The 22,522-nt window shown below is 48.6% G+C and overlaps 2 protein-coding genes across 5 annotated transcripts in view; one reads left to right on the forward strand and one right to left on the reverse strand.

Annotated features, from left to right (window-relative positions):
* CRB3 (crumbs cell polarity complex component 3) overlaps positions 1 to 14,427 on the forward strand; it is a 28,200-nt gene extending 13,773 nt beyond the window's left edge. For both annotated transcript variants that reach the window (XM_081175887.1, XM_081175886.1), the window contains exons 2-5: positions 243 to 491; positions 6,927 to 6,988; positions 8,585 to 8,725; positions 14,073 to 14,427. In XM_081175887.1, coding sequence (XP_081032013.1) covers positions 416 to 491; positions 6,927 to 6,988; positions 8,585 to 8,725; positions 14,073 to 14,156 — 363 coding nt within the window. In that variant the 5' untranslated portion in view covers positions 243 to 415 and the 3' untranslated portion in view covers positions 14,157 to 14,427. The remainder of the gene's footprint in view (positions 1 to 242; positions 492 to 6,926; positions 6,989 to 8,584; positions 8,726 to 14,072) is intronic.
* Positions 14,428 to 17,140: 2,713 nt separating this feature from the next.
* The window catches only part of DENND1C (DENN domain containing 1C), a 51,571-nt gene continuing 46,189 nt past the window's right edge, over positions 17,141 to 22,522 (reverse strand). For 2 of the 3 annotated variants that reach the window (XM_081175861.1, XM_081175859.1), the window contains 3 exons: positions 22,317 to 22,372; positions 18,519 to 18,741; positions 17,141 to 18,425 (listed from right to left, as the gene is read on the reverse strand). In XM_081175861.1, the coding sequence (XP_081031987.1) occupies positions 17,820 to 18,425; positions 18,519 to 18,741; positions 22,317 to 22,372 (885 nt within the window). In that variant the 3' untranslated portion in view covers positions 17,141 to 17,819. The remainder of the gene's footprint in view (positions 18,426 to 18,518; positions 18,742 to 22,316; positions 22,373 to 22,522) is intronic. The other variant, XM_081175860.1, reaches the window with a different exon arrangement.

Below are 22,522 nucleotides of genomic sequence, written 5' to 3' on the forward strand. Positions count from 1 at the left end.
ATATTGGTAGTTTTTGTAACTTTGCCTTTTCTGGAAAGTTTTCCTCTAATGTGGGGAATAAATAAAATAAAATAAAATAAAATAAATAATTTCCATGTTGTCGGGGATGCTGGGAGTTGGAGGCCAGCAAAGTCTGGGTGTGTTCAGGTTTTTCCATCCCTGCAGATGCAGGTAGCAGAAGTAGCCGTAGATTTTGGAGTATCACAGATTTCCTTTCTCTCTCCCTCTCTTTAAAAATTCAGGCCTTTAACTCCACCGTCGGATATTGCAGGACTTTCAACCGGCTGAAGTGTTTTGGAGGCAGCTGCGGGGCAAAGGGAGCACCTGGGCCTGTGGCTACCCTTCCTTCCTTGGTGGAGGCAGTGGGGTAACCTCTGCCTTCCCCTTGCCCCACTCCTGGCTGGGGAGGAGGGTGATGGCTCGCTTGAAACAGCTTGGATTCCTTCTGGCAGTCTCTCTCCAGTCCTGCTTACAGCCCACTTTGTGTCAAGGTGAGTGCTCCTTCGCTGTTGCAAACAGAGGAAAAGTGATCAGTATGGTGTGTCTGTGTGCGCACTGGCCTATATCTCTGGCCCTTAGAACTCTCCCAGGACCATGTTCCCTCCACAACCACAACTTCTTCCCCAAGCCTCATTTAGGTAAAGGTAAAGGGACCCCTGACCAATAGGTCCAGTCGTGACCAACTCTGGGGTTGTGCGCTCATCTCGCTTTATTGGCCGAGGGAGCTGGCGTACAGCTTCCAGGTCATGTGGCCAGCATGACTAAGCCACTTCTGGTGAACCAGAGCAGCGCACAGAAAAGCTGTTTACCTTCCTGCCGGAGTGGTACCTATTTATCTACTTGCACTGGCATGCTTTCGAACTGCTAGGTTGGCAGGAGCTGGGACCGAACGACGGGAACTCACCCCGTTGTGGGGATTCGAACTGCCGACCATGTGATCAGCAAGTCCTAGGCTTTGTGGTTTAACCCACAGCACCACCCGCGTCCCTAAGCCTCATTTACCTTGCTTCAAATCTTCCTTGAATGTTTTTTGTCTGGCTGCAATCAGTGGCGGGGCGAACTGCCTGGTGGCTCACGCGCGACATCTGTACGGGGGGCGCATGCGTGGCATCCCGTATGAGGTGCACACATGCGGCAGCCCATCGCTCACGTGGCGACCGCATGGGTTTCTGCGCATGTGCACTCTGTACAGCATGCTGCACATGCGCACTCCATACGGGCTGTCACTCGCACAGCATCCGTACGGGCTGTCGCTCGTGCATGCCGTCCATACAGCGCATGTGCGGCATCCCGTACAGATTGCACACGCGCGGCAGCCCATACAGTCGCTGTGCGAGAGGCGCCCATACTGACTGCGCACACCCACGGCCTCTCTACAGCTGGGGAGAGGCCCTAGGCTTGCAAATGGGTTTCCCACTGCTGCACTAAGTGCTTAGAGAGCATTCAGTGACCAACAGGCAGAAAGCTTTCTCTAAAATCAATTGTTTGCATCAATTAAGTGTTTTGAATTTGTTGTTAGCTGCCCTGAGCCCGGTTTTCTGAACTGGGAAGGGCGGGGTATAAATAAAAAATTATTATTATTAAAATCGCCTTCCCCAACCCCAGTATCAACAAATCTCCCCCTTTGGCATTAGCATGGATCTCAGTGTAACAGAACCCTCCCCTGGAAACCTGCCATGAGTCAACCGTGCAAAGAAGCCATAAATGTTACTGGCATGCCTTAAAAAAGAAAAGAGCCTGCTAAGCGGCTAGAAGCCTGTGTTTTCGTGCTGGTCAGAGGGGAAGCCCCCCCCTGAATGGAAGCACAGGGTGAGATTCAAGAAATGAGTCCCACCAGCAAGGACTTCTGCTTGTGCAATGGTTCTTCCCCCCGCTCTCCTACCCTTGCACCCACTGCACCCCCCCCCCCTTAAAATGGACTCTGTGGAAATTGGGAGAACACCCAGAACAACGCATGGGGGTGGGTGGGTAGGGGATTGTTCTGTCTGGCAAGCCAAATTGCTTGGCGTGATGGAATGGTAATGTTAGCGGGTGCTGAATTCCTCAAGCTAATAAAGAAACATGTTTTGAACCAACCAAACAAGCTGGTTGGGGGCGGGGGGGGGGGCAGGGTCCCCTTTACCATTCTGCTTGGCTTCTGTGTTAGCTGTGGGTGGAGGAGGAATGGAGAGAGCTGTCACTCCTCTGTGAACCCACCCACCCACTCACCTGCATGGAATTCCTAGTCAGTTTGTTAAATGCCAGCCTGCCATAGGTTAACCTTTTTAGGGGCAGCTGGGGGTAGGGGGTGGAGGAAGCCATTCATACCTAGGAACCTTTAAGTTCCTAGGTATTACTGAATGTCAGCCGAGGGGCAGAGGAAGGTGGGGGCAGGCCGCCCTGGGTGTCACCACTGAGGGGGGTGACAAAATGCCGGACGGCACTCACCACGGGGCCTGCAGCACTCCCGAGCCACGCGTCTCTCCTGGGAGAGACTCAGTGGCTTGGGTGCGTGCAGGCTCCGCTCTGCCCAAATGGTCCACTGCTACCTGCCCCCAGCTGTAGGGTGGCTGAGTGGGAGGAGGCAGGCAGATTCCTTGGAGGCCCTGCGGAGTGTCCTGCCCCGACTGGCCCGGCCCCTGGGCACAGGGTATGCACACCTCCCCAGGCGCCCGATTGGCTTGCTCTGTCACTGTGTCAGCCTTCCAGTACTATTCAGTATAAAACACTGTTAGATGCTGTATCTTGCCAAACAATGTTGCATGTCAGCAATAGAATACAGTGATACCTCCGGTTACAGACGCTTCAGGTTACAGACTCCGCTAACCCAGAAATAGTACCTCGGGTTGAGAACTTTGCTTCAGGATGAGAACAGAAATCATGTGGTGGCAGAGCGGCGGCAGCAGCAGGAGGCCCCATTAGCTAAAGTGGTGCTTCAGGTTAAGAACAGTTTAAGGTTAAGAACGGACCTCCGGAACAAATTAAATTGTACACTGTACAGTGGTATCTCTGCTTGAGAACGGGATCCGTTCCAGAGGCCTGTTCGCAACATGAAAAGCCCGCAACCTGAAGCGCCGTATCTGTGCAGGTGCGCAGCGCGATTTAGCGCTTCTGCACATGCGCGAGCGGTGAAACCCAGAAGTAACCCTTTCCGGTACTTCTGGGTTGCCACGGGATGCAACCTGAGAAAACGTAACATGAAGTAAACGTAACATGAGGTATGACTGTACTCCTGGATCGCAACTACTAAATGTTGAGACTCTATCAAAATAGCATGGATTATCAAAAAATGGTTATCAGTACAAATACAGATGTCTGAAGAATATTTAATTTTAAAATTTGCAAAAAAGGGGGGGAACAAATTCATTTTGGGGGTCAAAGTCACGCACCCTTTTTGCTAGGATTCAATTTAAGGGTGGATAGGTCTTTGGATCATTCTTGATCCTGAAATAGTTTCAAGGAAAGAGGCCAGATCATCCCAGAAAGCAGAACGGAGCTCCTTTTTCTAGGAATGTGTCAGAGCCACTCTGGACTTCCTTGAAGTGTTTTTGAAGGCTTCACCTGTCAATTGCAAAGCACTTTCAGGGCGTGCCTCTGGCTCCCTTGGCCCAAGGAGTGAGCTCTGCCTGACTCACTCGTGCCCTCCCCAGCACGGAGGGTGTGGATTCCCTGAAACACAGCAGAGAAGGCACCAACCAGGTTGCTCCACCATGCATCCTCTGGTTCCTGGGCAGTGCCCAGCCTGAAATGGAAACTGAATGCCTAAGAGAAAGAACTGCCTCAACAAGAACCACACCTGTCCCAGGAGAGATTGAAAGCCATGGGCTTAGCTCTGTAAGTGAAGGCTTCCGGAGGAGGTGCAGGTCTGGTAATGAAGGCCTCAGGTGCCCAAGGGAGGTCCTTTCTGAAATGCACCTGTCTCCGCATCACGTGTCCTTGATGAAGAACCCCCATGGACAGTGCAGAGCCTGAGGACAAGTTGGGCTGTCATTAAACAGAAGTACTGTTTTGGGTAGGGGACAGGGGCGGACAGGTTTGGGAGACTCCCTGTTCCTGAATGGGGTAACTGTGCCCCTGAAGGACCAGGTTCTCAGCCTGGGAGTCAGTTTGGACTCACAGCTGTCCATGGAGGTGCAGGCCAATTCTGTGTCCAGGGCAGCTGTCTACTAGCTCCATCTGGTACGCCGGCTGAGACCCTACCCGTTTACCACAGCGGCGTAACAAAGTGGTTCATGCTCTGGTTATCTCCCTCTTGGACTACTGCAATGGGCTCTGTGTGGGACTACCTTTGAAGGTGACTCTGAAACTACAACTAATCCAGAATGCAGCTGGCAGACTGGTGACTGGGAGAGGCTGCTGGTACCATATAACACTGGTCCTAAAGGATCTACACTGGTTCCCAGTATGTTTCTGAGCACAATTCAAAGTGTTGGTGCTGTCTTTTAACGCCCTAAACGGTCTCAGCCCAGTATACCTGAAGGAGCGTTTCCACTCCCATTGTTCAGCCCGGACACTAAGGTCCAGCTCCGAGGGTCTTCTCGCGGTTCCCTCACTGTGAGAAGTGAGGTTACAGGGAACCAGGTAAGAGGGCCTTCTTGGTGGTGAATGTTGACATCTTCCAAGTCTAACAGTCTTGGGGGCCACAATGTCAGGTCTGAAACCACATTTGATAGCTCAGGTAGAGAATCAGTTGGGCAGCAAAAGTGACTGCCTGCCCTCCCAGCCAGCCCCCCAGCGCACCCTGGAGGTACACTTGGTACTCAGGGGGCATTGCTGGGGGAGGCCGACCCCACACTGCTGCCCCACCTAGGCCTTAGTTATAGATGCCCCATCGGCTTCTTCATCCTTGATTAAATTGTGGGTGAGGGACAACTTATTATGGACCAACCTGGGATTTTCAAGCAGCACCCAGAGACCCAGGTCAAGCTGGCATAGTCACCACCAAATCTTGAGATGGAAAAAGGGCCAGAACATGACACAGGCTGTATTTGCCTGTGCCACATCCCAGACTCCAAAGGTCTGAACTGAGCTCTCTTCAACTGGTTCACTCTTGATCCAGTGTGTCAAATCTCTGCTTGTCCATGACCACCGGAATTGGGCTCTCTGGTGCTTCCCTCAAGCAGTCCAAGGTTTGCTCTTCCAGGCACATGATAGACTTAATAAATAACTCCTGGCTGGCTCAGCAAAAGCAATACACCCACCAGGTAAGAAATAAAACTCAAACCCTGACACCCCCCCCAGGGGTGGAGGAAGGGGTGTGTGGTGGGTGCAGTCCACCCTGAATGTCACCACAGGGGAGCGGGGACAAAATGCCGGGCGGCACTCACCGCGGGGCCTGCAGTGCGCCTGAGCCATGCATCTTTCCTGGGAGAGACGCGGTGGCTTGGGTGCGCGCAGGCTCCATGCTGCCCAAACGGTCCGCCTGCTGCCTCCCCCCCCCCCAGCTGTAGGGCAGCTGAGTGGGAGGAGGCAGGCAGACTCCAGAGGCCCCACGGTGCGGCCCGCCAGGCACCCGAGCAGCTTCTCCCACCGCTGACCCCCCATTCCCTAGAGACCGTAGCGTGTGAGATGCTGTTTGTTTCTCCATGTGTGCACATCACTGATACATGCTCTGGCAACAGCTTTCTGCAGTGTTTGTTTGCAGTGCACATGCAGTGGAATAAATGTGTGAATGTGCCTCATGGGTACATGGTGTTCAGTTGGGTGCACTGTTAACCTCTGCTGTGCAGAAGCCAAAACTGTAATGTGTCGAAACTTTTCAATCCTGTTTTAAATTTGTTATTATGTATACTTTTACATACATACAAGGGACGTGGGTGGCGCTGTGGGTTAAACCACAGAGCCCAGGGCTTGCCGATCAGAAGGTCGGCGGTTCGAATCCCCATGACGGGGTGAGCTCCTGTTTCTCGGTCTCTGCTCCTGCCAACCTAGCAGTTCAAAAGCACCTTAAAGTGCAAGTAGATAAATAGGTACCACTCCGGTGGGAAGGTAAACGGCGTTTCCGTGTGCTGCTCTGGTTCACCAGAAGCAGCTTAGTCATGCTGGCCACATGACCCAGAAGCTGCACGCTGGCTCCCTCGGTCAATAAAGTGAGATAAGCGCCGCAACCCCAGAGTCGGCCACGACTGGACCTAATGGTTAGGGGTCCCTTTACCTTTATGCTTTTACAGTTAGGAGTCAGTATGAAACATTTTATGTCGTAAGTAACAAATCAATGCAAGGAACAACAATACCCACCCACCCCTTATCTCTCCTCTCTGCATGTCAGATTCACATGCTCTTGGTTAAAAGGTGTATCTTCAGTGCATTCTTTGTTCTTTGTAGTCTAATCTGAAACCCTAAAAAAGAGACATTGCACATTCTTTTGTAATTCATGAAAATCTTTTAATAAAATTATTTATTTTAAAAAAGTGTGTCTGTGTGTGCAGACCTCATGAATTGGGCCATTCTGCAATATGGCTCTCCATGGGGAGAGTGCCCTATGTTGCATGTTGCTTCTTGGCTGTGGTCTAATGAAACAGGGAGAAGTGTAAAATGATTTGTTGCCTGGCAAAAGATGGCCTGAGTCAGGTGGAAGCTTGTTCCTTCTCCTTCTCCAGGGAGCAGCAACCTTTTTCAGCAGGGGGCCGGTCCACTGTCCCTCAGACCTTGGGGGCCGGACTATATTTTTTGGGGGGAAATTCCTATGCCCCACAAATAACTCAGAGATGCATTTTAAATAAAAATAGACATTCTACTCATGTAAAAACATCAGACAGGCCCTACAAATAACCCAGAGATTCATTTTAAATAAAAGGACACATTCTACTCATGTAAAAGCACGCTGATTCCTGGACTGTCCGCAGGCTGGATTTAGAAGGCGATTGGGCCGAATCCAGCCCCTGGGTCTTAGTTTGCCTACCCATATTCTTCTCTAACGCCTACTGTTTGTCTCTCTCCAAAACAAGGCACTAACAGCACTCCAGTGGAAACCACATCCTTTCCTCCCTCTCCTTCATATGGCCTTTCGGTATGTATGTCTGTCTTTCTTGGGCAGGGTCTGTGTGTGTCAGCATTTTTTGGGGGGGTGATCTTGAAGTGGGCATCTAATGCTGCCTAAAGGGGGGGGCATCATTGTCTGGGTAAGGCAGGTGCAGACGGATCATAGCTTAGCTCGATCTGCCTTTCCTTACCTCAGGCAAGGGCACCTTGGGTCTTTTGAAGCTCTTGCCTGCAGTGGCAAATAGATACAGTGGTGCCCCGCAAGACGAACGCCTCGCGAGACGAAAAACTCGCAAAACGAAAGGTTTTTTCGTTTTCAAGTTGCCTCGCAAGACGAATTTCCCTATGGGCTTGCTTCGCAAAACGAAGCTTGCCCCGCAAGCTCCGGGGACAGTGGGAAGCGCAGCGCGTCTTCCCCGCTGTCCCCGGACCTCTTTTGAAGCAAGAGGCGGCGCGGAGAAGATCGCTTCTCCCCGTTGCCAGCCCCGCAAGCTCCGGGGACAGAGGGGAAGGCCTTCCCCTCTCTCCCCGGACCTCTTTTGAAGCAAGGGGCGGTGGGGAGAAGCGATCTTCACCCCGCAGCCCCTTGCTTCAAAAGAGGGGACAGAGCGGCGCTTCCCCTCTGTCCCCGGACGGTCTCCATAGGAACGCATTGATTGATTTTCAATGCATTCCTATGGGAAACCGTGCTTCGCAAGACGAAAAACTCGCAAGAAGAAAAAACTTGCGGAACGAATTAATTTCGTCTTGCGAGGCACCACTGTAGATATTTACATGCTCGAGGCAGCTGTTATCACCACTGCCCAAAAATAACTGCGGCCAATTGAGACAACATGGTAAAAAATTCAAGGGGGAAAAATGGAAGAGGGCTGGATTTGGCCCCCTCCCTCTGCTGCGGTCAGTTGATGATGGTATGTTACGTTAGCAGCAATGTTGACAACAAAGGACTGGGTTTGGGCAGCATCTCTGGGCTTAAAACCTGGCTTACAGTTCAGGTTTGCATCTGACCCATGACCCTCCTGGTGCTGGGCTGCCCATCAGTTTGCTCATAACAATTGGTGCAGCCACACCAGCAAGCCAAGCTGTTGATCAGGGCAGCCATATTTTCCAGAGATGCCCATGAATCTACACTGCACATTTTGATTTGTGCAGTGCAGCTGTGCAAGTCTAAGGAGCATGCAGGGGAGACCAGGCTTCCCCCTCCGCGGCATGTAATAATAATAATAATAATAATAATAATAATAATAATAATAATAATAATAATAATAATAATAATTTATACCCCGCCCATCTGGCTGGGTTTCCCCAGCCACTCTGGGCGGCTTCCAACAAAGTATTAAAACACAGTAGTCTGTAAAACATTGAAAGCTTTCCTAAAGAGGGCTGCCTTCAGATGTCTTCTAAAAGTCTGGTAGTTGTCGTTCTCCTTGACATCTGGTGGGAGGGTGTTCCACAGGGCGGGCGCCACTACCAAGAAGGCCCTCTGCCTGGTTTCCTGTAACTTGGCTTCTCGCAGTGAGGGAACTGCCAGAAGGCTCTCGGCGCTGGACCTCACAGTGTTAGGCCCTGCCTCACTTTCCTCCGCTGTAACGATGTTCTCCCCCTTTTTCTTTCCCCGTGGCAGAAGTCGGAGCTGGCGGCAGCCATCGCTGTGCCCTGTGTTTTTGGGGGCCTCCTGCTGATCGGCCTCCTGGTTTTTATGGGACTCAAAATCCGGGAGAAGCGGCAGACAGAGGGCACTTACCGGCCCAGCAGCGAGGAGCAGGTGGGTGCCCGCGTCGAAACTAACACCAACCTCAAGCTTCCCCCGGAAGAGCGACTCATCTGAGATGGGGGAAATGGCTCTGCTTTTGGGTCTCAGCTTGGTTGGAGCCGCTCAACGCACTGGACTCCAAAAAACCAAAAACACTAACATTTAAAAGGGTGCATCTGCTGCTGCCAGGCTTGAGGTTTCCCAGCAAGTCTCTTAAAGCTTTCCCTGCGGGCTGGATGTGAACTGCTGCACACAGGAGACACATGTGTTTTAGAATGGGCTTTGAGGAGCGGCTGGATCTCATGCATGCACACTGCCGGGAATGGCTAGAGGCAGACAGTTCAAGGCAAGATTGGATCCTGCCTCTCTGGACACACAGAAGAGAGAGGGCAGCCCCCCTCAGCCCACGCAATGCCAACCGCCCAGTGCTAGATCTCCCTTCTCTTTGCTGCCCCAAAGAACGAACTCTTCTGACTCTAAGTGGGAGTGCGTGGAATTGCCACTCAAGCTGACACAGGAGTTGCTGCTTTTGTGTGAACAGGACAAGAGCAGAGGGTGGTTGGGGAGGCTGTTCTTGGCTTTAAGGGTCCTGTCGCGTGAGATCTGGGGCAGGCTTGCCTTTTTTGTTTTTAAAGAAACTGTATTGCGCTGTGCCTTTCAGTATGCCACTATTTAATAAAAACGAATCTCCCTTCTCTGGCAAGAGAAAAGTCGACACAACCTAGAGTGTTATTACCCTGTCGCCTTACGGTTGGCCAGTTTGAGTCGGCAGGTGACTCTTAAATGTTTCATAGTAGGGAAGGGGAGAGCTGTGGCCCTCCTATGGGCTCTTGGGCTACAGTTTTTCTATACTGGCTGGGGCTGGTGGGAGCTGGAGTCCAGCAGCAGGGCCACAGATTTCCCCAGCCCTGTTTTAAATGAACTAAAGGAGGACCGTACCAAACAGAAACCCAGCAAATGAACAGAGGCAGGCCCCCAAAAGGGTCTCAACAAGATACAGTGGTACCTCGGGTTACATATGCTTCAGGTTACATACGCTTCAGGTTACAGACTCCGCTAACCCAGAAATAGTACCTCGGGTTAAGATGAAAACAGAAATCGTGCTGCGGTGGCAGCAGGAGGTCCCTTTAGCTAAAGTGGTGCTTCAGGTGAAGAACAGTTTCAGGTTAAGAACAGACCTCCAGAACGAATTAAGTTCTTAACCCGAGGTACCACTGTATTGTTTAACCCGATTCCAAAACTTTGCTTTAGGCATTTCAAGTCTGCTTTAGCCTGTTCAAAAGCACCTTATGCACATTATTTCAAGTCTTTCCAACAACGCTGTAAGGGGTAGGTCAGCATTCTTATCCCCCTATTACAGATTGGGAGGGAACATCCAGCCCAGCCCAAGTCGTCCTCATGAACGCATGATTTGAACTGAGGCCTTCCTGGTTCTCATTCAGTCTCCTAGCTTTTGCTCCACATCAGCTTCCATCAAAGGCAACTGCCGCTGCAGGTCTTCCAATCCTTGTTCCACTTTGGATATCCTATCTAACCTCTGCCTCAGGACTGCAACAGACACAATGCAGGAGGTTCAAAACCAAATGAAGTGTGTTTATGTGGGTGGGAAATGTCAGAAGGTCCCATTGGAAACCTTTGCTTCGCATTTGTATTAACCCAGGCATAGGCAAACTCAGCCCTCCAGATGTTTTGGGACTACAACTCCCATCATCCCTGACCACTGGTCCTGTTAGCTAGGGATGATGGGAGTTGTAATCCCAAAACATCTGGAGGGCCGAGTTTGCCTCTGCCTGTATTAACCCCAAGGCCCTCTTAAGGAGCGGGTGGATGTGGAAGAGTTCCATGTTCATTTTACCCTTATATCCTGCTTTCCTTCCAAGGAGCTCAATGTGGCAAGTAGAGTTTTCCTCTCCCCATTTTATTGTCACAGCTCCAAGTTAGGCTAGGCTCAGGTACTGACTGCACAAATTTGATAAACCTTGGCTTAAAAAGCTACACTCTGCATGAACTGCAGGTTGATGCACAAAGCCGGCCGCTCCCACTTTGTGCAAGTGGTAAGACTAGGATGGGGTTTTAGCATTACATCCAGACTTGGGATCCTGGTTCGTTTCTCCCTAATCAGCTAGCTTGATGTAGGGTTGCCATATCTCCAGAATTTCCCGAAAATAGCTGGCAATTGGCCATCGGAAACAGTGTCTGGGCAGAAATTGGTGAAATGTCCGGGAAAATCTGGATGTACGGCAACTGATGTCGGCAGTGTCGTTTTTGGCAGTTTCCCCTCAAAATTAGCTCAACAACTTTGCCACCCCCCAAAAAGAAAGCTCAACAAATTTGCCCCCCCCCCAAATGAAAGATCAACAACTTTTCTGTCCGGATTTTCACTTTTTGAAATATGGCAACCCTAGCTTGTCTTAAATCAAGGTTTCTTGTTGGTTTGCTAGGGGGAAACCAACCCTGAGCCTGCATTCAGATGTAACACAAATTGACTTGCCCCCTTTCTGGCTTATTTATCTGCTCCTATGAAGGGAAGATTGACATACGAGTGATTGGGCTGTGTGCATGTTATGAAGCCAAGGTTCATAGGTCCAGATGTGGCCAGTAATTGCCTGGCAAGATGTGCAGACAGGCTGCCACGCGGTTACTGTTAAAATCTCTTTGTACGGTGGCTATCTCCATGGGGCAAATTGGATGCTGTGCCTCACCCTACAGTGCAAGATATCTGGTGTGTCTCAAGTTGATGGTGAAGCCAGGGCACTTGGGTGCCTGAGGAGTGAACTCCAACCACAACAACACTGTTGCTAATTAATATAAAGCACAATCCATTAGGGTGCTCTCCTGCCTAAGTCCCATTCCAGCTCACGGGAGCTGTACTAGAGCATAATTAGGAGCTGCCCAAAGCTCAGTTGTGGAAGGTATTTGAATTGTACAGTTCTGGCAGCTCCTTCCAGGCAGTAATTTTGAGCAGCAGCCTTATGCCTTGAGCTGGGGCGGGGGTGTATCTTAAATATTTTATGTGCCCTTTCCAGAAGCCTCCTCAGACTAACTTTAAAAAAACAGAAACCTACCCTTTTGGGAGACTTAAACCTATTGGGGGTGGTAAAAAAATCTCCCCCTTCCCTGTCTTTATAAATTGTGCCCTTTCTTGTGGTTTATTTTTGACCCTTCACATTTGTGCATCTCTCCTTTGACTTTTTTCCCATTTGCCATCAACTGGATAGAGTTCAGATTGTGTTTCTATTATATTCTTAGAAAAGAGTAATTATTATTATTTTCTCCAGAGGGCAAAGAGCTACCCTGGCATCATCATCATCATCATCATCATCATCATCATCATCATCATCATATTTATGTACTGTCCTATACCTGGAGGTCTCAGGGTAGTTAACATAAAAAGATCACAGTATATAAAATCAAGATAAAAACAATAACCCAATAATACCCCCCAAAAGAGCTACATTTTAAAAGGGTATGGGATGTTAATCAGGTCAACCAAATAACCTGACAGGACCTGCTTCAGTGGAAGAGTGACAATTCAAAGGGTGGCAAATTCTCGTATTCCACCACAGGCACTAGGTGGCAGAACTGCATTGCACAACTGGTTTCAGCGGTTCTGTGCCACCAGAGTCCTGTCACTTTAAGGGAACTTTTTTTAAGGGCAGCTCTGGGGTGGTTTTTTTTTGCACTTCCTTTCTGATCCATGACTCTCTTAGTTCTCCCAAGGAAAGGGGATTGTGCTTTGCTCTGTTTCCACCTCTATGCCTCTTGGATTTGGAAATGCACCAAGTTTTACCTGGGAAAAGTAGGCTGGAGACTGCAACTTGCCTCCAGACACACCGTCTCAGATTGGCAGAGCTGCACAATACATAAAAAATAAATAAATCTCCCATTGAATCCTAGAACTGTAGAGTTGAAAGGTAACTTGGGGGTCATTTAATCCAACCCCTTGAAATGCCAGAATAGCAGGTGTTTCTGCCCTCATTGACCCTGTGTGAATGAGGGCAGACAAGCAAACCTGTTGTTGTTTTTGCCTTTCAGAAGTCTCCACTGTTTCAAACACTTGGTCCATGAACCTGCCCTCTAGTTTTGTTTTTCGTTTCTTAAAGGGAGGGGCCACTCAACAGATTGTCTCGGTATAAACTAGAGTTAGCCTAAAATACCAATGGACAATTAAGGCTGGTTACAAAGACTTGTGCCATACATTGAAAGCACCCTAAAATCCTGAGAACTGTAGCTTACCCCTCACAGAGCTACAATTCTCAGGATTCTTTTTTGAAGCGGGGAATGTACTTTAAATTTCCATGAGGAATTTTCCCTACATGCGCTTGTGGGGCTTTTGTACAGCTCCCTTTTGCCTCAGTGGGATGTGTGTAGGAAAACATCTCTGGGGAATGTTGTCCTGTGGGTCAGTTTGGCTATCTGCAGCTCTAAGGCCGTCCAAAAGCCTGCCACTTGAAAGTGTCAGCCACTGGCACAGGTCTTTGTAAATTGTGGCTGTATCCTTGAGGAATAGGGGTTTGGCTCTCATTGTGCTTCACTCATGTTATGTTTCCAACAAAATATCATTAAAAAGACACAGCATTTATGGGACACTGCTTGCTTTTAGTTCTGGGTTTTCTTGAGCTTCTCAAACAATATTATTTACACGATATCTTTCCAAACTTGAAACCACTGTCACAGAAAACTCGAATAGTTATTGTGGGTGTTAATGTTTATAATGCAGACCGAATGAAGCAAAAGCCAATGGGTAAATGGGTCTATTGGCTTTTGTCCTCCACTTAGTGGTTCAATCCACAGTAATCAATGCAATATACGACAGCATCTCAATTGGCTTTTCACTATAATAATCTCATCACACGTTTTTAGATCTAAAGTCGTACCTTGGATCCCAAATGCCTTGGTACTTGTATGTTTTGGCTCCCAAACGCTGAAAACCTGGAAGTGAGTCTTCTGGTTTGCGAACGTTCTTTGGAAGCTGAATGGCTCCTGCAGCCAATTGGAAGCCGTGCCTTGGTTTTCGAATGGTTTCGGGAGTCAAATGGACTCCTGGAACGGATTAAGTTTGACAACCAAGGTACCACTCTCTGCTTGATAAGGTACAAATGCATGTCATATCTAGGTATGTGCAACAGAGGTTGCGTTGGGCTGTGTGATGTGTCCTCAGTAGCATTTTGCCATGAGAGGCATTTTACCAAGCTGTTTGCAAAGGCAAGGCAATGGGCACGAGTTATATTATGTCCCTGTTTTTTAGGAGGAGGGAGAAGGCAACTTAGCAATGTGCTCTTCTAAGTCTGAATGCTGAGATGTCTCCTTGTATGTCCTTGCACCCCTGATCCAATTGTTCTTTCACATCCTTGAACAGGTGGGATACTCAGCCAAATCAAATATGACAGTTGCTAAAACATGCAACTCTGATGCCAGAAGTGAAACCACTATTGCTGTATGATTCCCTGGTGGATCTCCCGGTGGATCAGGTCCCCCTCCACAAGCCAACAGGCTCCACTGCTTGCAGATCCATCTCCCCATAAGGCAGTAGCATTGTGCAATGCCTCAACATGGAAAGCTTCCACCCTAGAGGAGGAACGGTTAGCATCTGTTACAGAGAAGGAAGGGTACCTGCCTCTTCCTTCTCATTGCGAAGTCAATCCACTATTCTTTCTTCACTTGAAAATCTTCCCCCTCCCTTTTCCTAAAATAAACTGATTTTTTATATTGTTGCTGGTTTCTGTTGATGCTTTGAGAAGACAAGACGTACTGGGAAGCCAGTGGTGTTACCTTGTGCTCTGCGAACATAGGCACTGCCCTGTCCATAAGTATTCCCCTACTCCTGCAAGTTCTTATGTACAGATGACTTTATTTCCCTAATGCCTTGTGCCAGCAACAGGTACTCTAATGCATGGATGGGGAATCAGCAGCCCCAAACAGCCACCATGGATAAATGCGGATGATGGAGGTTGCAGTTCAATAAGATCGGGGGTGGGGGATAGGGTCCCTATTCCCTTTGCAAGTCATCTCAGAAAATTCAAAGATTACCCTCATCTGCAAAGTCTAACGTCCTCTGCTTTCATGTGCGTCGGCTGGGTACTGTGAAGTAAAAATACCCCCAAACAAAAACTGCTGGCCCATCGTTCAGTCCAGACACTGAGGTCCAGCTCTGAGGGCCTTCTGGCGGTTCCCTCCCTGCGAGAAGCGAAGTTACAGGGAACCAGGCAGAGGGCCTTCTCGGTAGTGGCGCCCGCCCTCTGGAACACCCTCCCATCAGATGTCAAGGAAATAAGCAACTATCTGACTTTTAGAAGACATCTGAAGGCAGCCCTGTTAAGGGAAGTTTTTAATGTTTGATGCTGCCCAGAATGGCTGGGGAAACCCAGCCAGATGAGCAGCGTATAAATATTAAATTATTATTATTATTAAAATAAAAAAAATCCTTCCTGTAGCACCTTAAAGACCAACTAAGTTAGTTCTTGGTATAAGCTTTCGTATGCATGCACACTTCTTCAGATACACTCATCTGTATCTGAAGAAGTGTGCATGCACACGAAAGCTTATACCAAGAACTAACTTAGTTGGTCTTTAAGGTGCTACAGGAAGGAATTTTTTTATTTTGACTATGGCAGACCAACACGGCTACCTATCTGTAACTATTATTATTATTATTATTATTATTATTATTATTATTATTATTATTATTATTATTATTATTATTATTATTATTATTATTATCATCAGCAGGAAGAGGTGGGAGAGAGATTGTGGACAGATATTCCATCTGATAGTTACTTGCTCTAGTCTCCCTCTGGCAACCTTTCCTCTAGAAAGGAAGTTTTCCTTCCTTTTAGGTTTTTAAGCAGAGGCTGGATGGCTCTCTGTTGTGGATGCTTTAGCCAAGATTCCTGCATTGCAGGGGGTTGGAGCAGATGAGCCTTGGATCCCCTCCAGCTCTAAGATTCTATGATTCTGTAGTGTTTGGAATGGCTGGAAATATAGGTATCATCTGTACCCCTTGAGAAAGGGCTGCTCTTCACTGTGTAAACATTGCACTGATGTTGATAGAGGCTGTTCCTGGCCGCTCCTTCCTGCTCCATTATTCATTCTCTGAGAAACAAGTTTTACCATCTGCATACGCCTGCTATAACTTGGAAGAGACACACATGTTTCCGAGTTAGTATTAAGATGACTGTCTGGCTTCATCTCTGCAGAATAAACTACATGGATTTCACTAGAGTGCCCAGGCACAGGATGATGGAATGAACTGATTCAGTGCCAAAACATCAGGGGTGTAAGGATGCCTTTGGTGGGTCAGACCAAAGATACAACTATTTGTGGGACATGGGTGGCACTGTGCAGCGGCGTAGCGTGAGTTGTCAGCACCCGGGGCAACGCAAGTAATTTGCACCCCCTAACCCGGGGCAAGGCAAGTAATTTGCGCCCCCCCAACCCCTAACCTGCGAGTTGCCGCCGCTGGCGCTGCCGCGCAAACAACGCTGCTTGCCCGGAGGAGGATGGAGGCAGAAGCAGCCGCCGCCTGTGGCTGGGCCGAGGGGATGGCGGCGGCGGCAGGGTGCAGAGGCTGCCCGTGCCCGGCCAGGCGTCGGTGGCGGCGTCGGCGCTGCTGCAGCGGCTGCTCCTCCTGCGAGCAGTGAGCGGAGCGCAGCCACAGCGACGGCGGGGGGCGCGCGCGCTAGGGCGCAAGGCTGGCGGTGGCGGCGGGGAGCCCGGCGGAGGAAGGAACTTGTCCCTTCCCTCTGGACTCGCGCCCCCCCCAGATGTTGCGCCCGGTGCGGTCGGCACCCCTGGCACCCCCCACGCTACGCCACTGGCACTGTGGTCTACACCACTGAGCCTCTTGGGCTTGCTGATCAGAAGGTCGGCGGTTCGAATCCCTGTGACAGGGTGAGTTCCCGTTGTTCTGTCCCAGCGCCTGCCAACCTAGCAGTTTGAAAGCACACCAGCGCAAGTAGATAAATAGGTACCACTGTGGTGGGAAGGTAAACGGTGTTTCCATGCACTCTGGTTTCTGTTACGGTGGCCTGTTGCTCCAGAAGCAATTTAGTCATGCTGGTCACATTACTCAGAAAGCTGTCTGTGGACTAACACCAGCTTCCTCGGCCTGAAAGTGAGATGAGTGCCGCAACCCCATATTTGCCTCTCACTGGACTTAACCGTCCAGCGGTCCTTTACATTAACTTTTACCTACAATTATTTGATTTTAGCCACAGCCAGGTGTTTCTGGAAAGGCCACCAGCAGTGAATGGAGGAAACAGCCACACTTGCATTGCTACCCCTGCCCAGGCAGCTGGTATTCAGAGACTTTGAACTTGGAGGGTCTATCTGGCTAGCATAAATAACAGCAACCTACAGACTTGCGCTGTTCCACGAATTTATTAAATACTGCTACCTAAAAACCAGTGGCCATTACCACATCTGGAGTTAACATTGCTTGGTTTTATTTATGTTTATTCACATGTGCGCAACCCCCCCCCAATTAACTGATGTTGCAGCCACTGAGTAGCAAGCAGTACATATGTTGAACCAGCCCATGATGATAGCTTGTCCTTTTCCAGTTACATACTTTCCCTGATATGGTTTCCATATTGGGAAAAGTTACATGAAGAGCAGTTTCATGTGTTTAGGAGAGGAATGGTGCTAAAGCAGTCTTTCCCCCAGTCCCAGGAATATGACTGTACACACACACACATTGATTTTTTCTTTAAAAATGTTTAGGGGTACTCTCATTTTCCTACTCATATTGGAATTCTGCCCTTCAATGAGGCCAAACGTAGATTCACAAAATGTTCAGGTGTATTAGCATCCCCAGAAAAAAAGCACTACTGTCTCCTAGTAGTGAGCAGGGGGCAGCTTACAAGTCAGGCAGCAAGCGAGTCCTATGCACTGGGACTAGGAGGAGAAGCCACGTCTGCTTCTAGAAGTCACTATTGATTCCCGGAGTGATGAGGTGTTTCCCCCAGTGCCTTTCAAAGCCCAGAGCTGCCTTGTGGCACCAGAGAGGCCTGTAGTGCAGCCTTCAGCCACAGAAGCTTCTACTTCACCCTGGAAGTCAAAAAAGCAGACAGGTGTTCCTCTTCCGAGACTCCTCACTTTGAACATTCTAGGCCTCAAATCTCTTCTTCAGCTCTGACACTTTGGCCAAGGGCCGGGAAGTCAAGGGGTATGGTGGTCTAGTGACCACCCCAAGGGCTGTCACGCTGTGCTTGGTCTTGAAGTCAGTGTCCACATTCACTTTTCTTTGGGACAAAGCCGCAGGTGATCGGATGCCGGAGCAATTGGTTGCTGGTGGCTCTACCTTGGCGGCGGCAATGGCTGGAGTGAGTTTGAACATCTGGTCAGTCCTAGACTCCTGGCCGGACTCCACTTCAGTGCAGCTTTCAGTTCCATTTTCATTTGCGCTGGAGTTCTCGTGGTCTGTATTCCGGGTCCATGCCACTTGCGGCAGCTCATTGCCAGAGGTAACAACTGCTGTCTCCCCTTGTGATGGAACTGCTGACTTCTCAGGGCAAGGAATCTCTTCGGGTTCAGGGACGTCACGGTCCCACTTCTCACAGCTGTTTTCTGCTGCTCTGGTGGACACTAGCAGAGCACTCTGCACATGCTCCTGATCCGGAGAGGCTGGGAGCAGGGTGCCCTCGGACAATGAGTCATCATCATCCTTTTCCTCAGACAGGGGTTCATGGAGTGTGTTCCTGCTGGGCCTCTGCTACAACAGACAAAGAGACTGAGTTGGAATTTGCTGCTGTCCACGCTTGGCCTCTTTGACAGGTGCACAGAGAGCCAAATTAGGAGGGCTTACCTTGGTATAGAAGTTCCTCTCTTCTAGGTTGCAGAAGTCCAGGCTCCGCGTCCCATAGAGTGGCCGCTGGGCTTGGCTTGGCTCCAGCAAGTTTAGAGTCTCAAAGATTTCACCTAAGAGATCAATCCCACCTGTATCCAGGAAGTCCGGGTGCAGATTTTCAGTTTCTCCAGGCTCCAAAGAACAATCCAGTGAGCTTGAGCTGGAAGAGTGGGAAACTTCCCTGGAAGAATATATGTTTCACATGTGAAATGTGATCAGGAATAAAATGTTATACAGTACATCAGGGGTCAGCAACCTTTTTCAGCCGTGGGCCGGTCCACTGTCCCTCAGACCATGTGGTGGGCCGGACTATATTTTTTTGGGGGGAAATGAACGAATTCCTATGCCCCACAAATAACCCAGAGATGCATTTTAAATAAAAGCACACATTCTACTCTTGTCAAAACTCCAGGCAGGCCCCACAAATAACCCAGAGATGCAGTTTAAATAAAAGGACACATTCTACTCATGTAAAAACACGCTGATTCTCGGACAGTCCGTGGCCCCGATTTAGAAGGCAATTGGGCTGCTTCCGGCCCCTGGGCCTTAGGTTGCCTACCCTTGTGGTACATGAAAACAACGACGTTCAAAAGGTCCATGTAAAGTGACATGGGAGATGAGCATGTTCACACAACACAATGGCCAAGGGAACCAGCCTTATTTGTCCCTCCTTGTATTGTTTCTGGCCCCGCTCAGCAAGATTTTGACTTCTGTAGTTTATGAAGAAAGCTGGAAAGGCAATTCATCCTTGTTTTGAACCTGGGTATGTTCAGTTCCCCCTCTCCCATGTGAAAGGCAGTAGGTTGGTAGTTGTTGTGATCGTTTATAGACTAGCCCCGGGCAGCGCTTGAGCTAAACACTGCTAATTATCACATTACCTGCACGACAGTCAAGCTGCACCACAGAACAGCTTCTAAATTTATTTTGGGTGTAGGTGACCTGTAAAAGCTTGTTTGGGCCTGCTCTGTTACCCTCTCACCACATCCATGCTCTCTGCAAAATGTCTGTGGAGCAAAACTCACAGGGACTTTACGAAAACAAAACTCGGCTCGGGTGGCCACAGGGCAGAACTCATGTGTCTTTACAGGAGGGGCTGTGCTGCTCCTCCAAGTACGACATTGTCCTGTTTGCTAAAGAATTCAAGAGAAGCCACAATTGGAATTCATTAGCAGATATGATCCTGTGGGAGGAGCCATCTTGCTACTGAAAGGCAATGCCCCACTTTGCACTCTGCCTTGTTGTAATGCTAATTTTTCACCAGTGCTGTCTATCTGCAAGTTAATCACACCCGCTCTGGTATTAATCAGGGCTCCGCCTATTAATGGGATGCAGTTCCTGCTGTCTCTTGCATTGCTGTGGGTTTTTTTTAAAGAGGCATTTTTACATAGGCAGCTCTTGGCACCTTTCCACGCTTTGAAGAGGGCGGATATGTTCTGCCCATTTGATATATCACTATGCACATTAAATACATGCCTCTCCTTAAAAAAAAAGAGAGAATAGTGCTAAGGAAATCTGCAGAGATGGTGCTACTACTCTCCTTCCAATGCTTTTCTGTGCTCTCAGATGGCAGGAACCAGTGCATGCTCTGGTTATGTCCTGCTTGGACTACTGTAGGGGTGGGCAACCTAAGGCCCGGGGGCCGGATGCGGCCCAATCGCCTTCTCAATCCGGCCCTTGGACAGTCTGGGAATCGGTGTGTTTTGACATGAGTAGAATGTGTGCTTTTATTTAAAATGCATCTCTGGGTTATTTGTGGGGCATAGGAATTTGTTCATTATTTTTTTCCAAAATATAGTCCAGCCCACCGGTCTGATCGATGGTGGACCGGCCCATGGCTGAAAAAGGTTGCTGACCCCTGGACTACTTCTCTACGTGGGGCTACCTTTGAAGGTGACCCAGAAACTGCAACTAATCCAGAATGCGGCAGCTAGACTGGTGACTGGGAGTGGCCGCCGAGACCACATAACACCGGTCCTGAAAGACTTACATTGGCTCCCAGTACATTTCCGGGCACAATTCAAAGTGTTGGTGCTGACCTTTAAAGCCCTAAACGGCCTCGGCCCAGTATACCTAAAAGAGCGTTTCCACCCCCCCCATCGTTCAGCCCAGACACTGGGGGCCAGCGCCGAGGGCCTTCTGGTGGTTCCCTCACTGTGAGAAGCAAAGTTACAGGGAACCAGGCAAAGGGCCTTCTTGGTGGTGGCGCCCGCCCTGTGGAATGCCCTCCCACCAGATGTCAAAGAAATAAACAACTGTCTGATTTTTAGAAGACATCTGAAGGCAGCCCTGATTAGGGAAGGTTCTAATATTTGATGAATTGTTGTATTTTAATATTTTGCTGGAATATTACCCATTCCATTACTCATGGAAAGCACAATAGAACTATGACTGGCTAATGGCATCTGATGCCCTGTAAAAAGTCAGCGGGAAAAGTGTGGTTATTCCAAAGCAAACACCTGGAAGCATTCCAGGGTTGTTGCTTTTCCTTCTTCCACTTTCCAGGCATAGGAGATAATTTAATGTATCTAGCAAAGGTTCCAGGCAACTTGTCTATTGAGCATTCATTCTGAACTGTTCATTGTGTGTTATGACAACATGCCAAGCAATTGTCACCCCTCATTTTACCTGCGCATTTCCCCATCACTTTCCTTCCAGCATAAAATTCAATTTGGCACAGCGGAGTGGGTTTCAAATCTACTTTAACTGCACAACTTGAATCTACTAGTATGTGATTTAATCCTACTGGCAAAAGAGCAACAGCAGTGAGCTCTGGACCATAAAAGCTTATGCCACAGTTTACTTCTTTTTTTAAAAAAAGCAAGGTTTATAAATAAATACATAAATTCCTCCACAGAAGCGTGATTCAGAGGGGATGAGACAGCTGTTTGGCTGTCTAAATTATTATTTCAGATTTGAAAATAATAAACCTAGAAGACAAATTAACTACACAGTAAACAGTTTTTCCTCAAGGTGCCAGCAGACTCTTTGCTTTTACCACAAAAAGATGATGGCAGCTGTTTCTGGATTGTGATTATTTTTAAATCATTTAACAAGACACAAGAAATCCCTCATCCCTGAGTGTTTTTGGAAGAGCAGATGAGTAAAGCCACTGGTCTGTTTGTTTTTTAATCATTTGGGAAATTATTTGTTTAAACATCTGTGGAACTCTGGAGTACAATGACACCCCCAAGAGCAGTGATGGTTTCCCATAGATATACCGTATTTTTTGCTTTATAAGACTCACTTTTTCCCTCCTAAAAAGTAAGGGGAAATGTGTGTGCGTCTTATGGAGCGAATGCAGGCTGCGCAGCTATCCCAGAAGCCAGAACAGCAAGAGGGATTGCTGCTTTCACTGTGCAGCAATCCCTCTTGCTGTTCTGGCTTCTGAGATTCAGAATATTTTTTTTCTTGTTTTCCTCCTCCAAAAACTAGGTGCGTCTTGTGGTCTGGTGCATCTAATAGAGCGAAAAATACGGTAATCTTCCCATCCCTATGGGTTTACTCAGAACTAGGAAACTTCCTCTGAGCTCAGTGAGACTTATTCTCAGATTTAAGTGTGCACAGCACTGTAGCCCACGAGGTTTAACTGAGCATGGTTTCCCCCCAGTCACAGAACCTAATTCATTGCAGCGGCTCGTGTAGGATTATTTTCCAGCAGATTCTGATCCACCTGCTGGGCCAGCCCTGAAACACTCACAGGATATGGCAAGCAGAGCTGAGAACAGCAAAGAGAGTTCGGCGGTAAGCAGGCCTTACCTTTGTGATTCCAATTCTGTACTGCTGCTCTGTCTATGTGGTCGCCTGGGGCGAGACTGTGAAGAGAAAGAGAGCACAACATTTATGCTATATGGTAATTTATGGACCTAATAGGTATCAAAAGCCATTTGCACATAACAAAATATGTATTTTATCAAAGTAATTGTTGAACTGAAATACAATTAAGAAGAAGTGAAATAATTATT

Source organism: Podarcis bocagei, assembly GCF_964188305.1.
Source record: "Podarcis bocagei genome assembly, chromosome: 17".
NCBI lineage: Eukaryota > Metazoa > Chordata > Lepidosauria > Squamata > Lacertidae > Podarcis > Podarcis bocagei.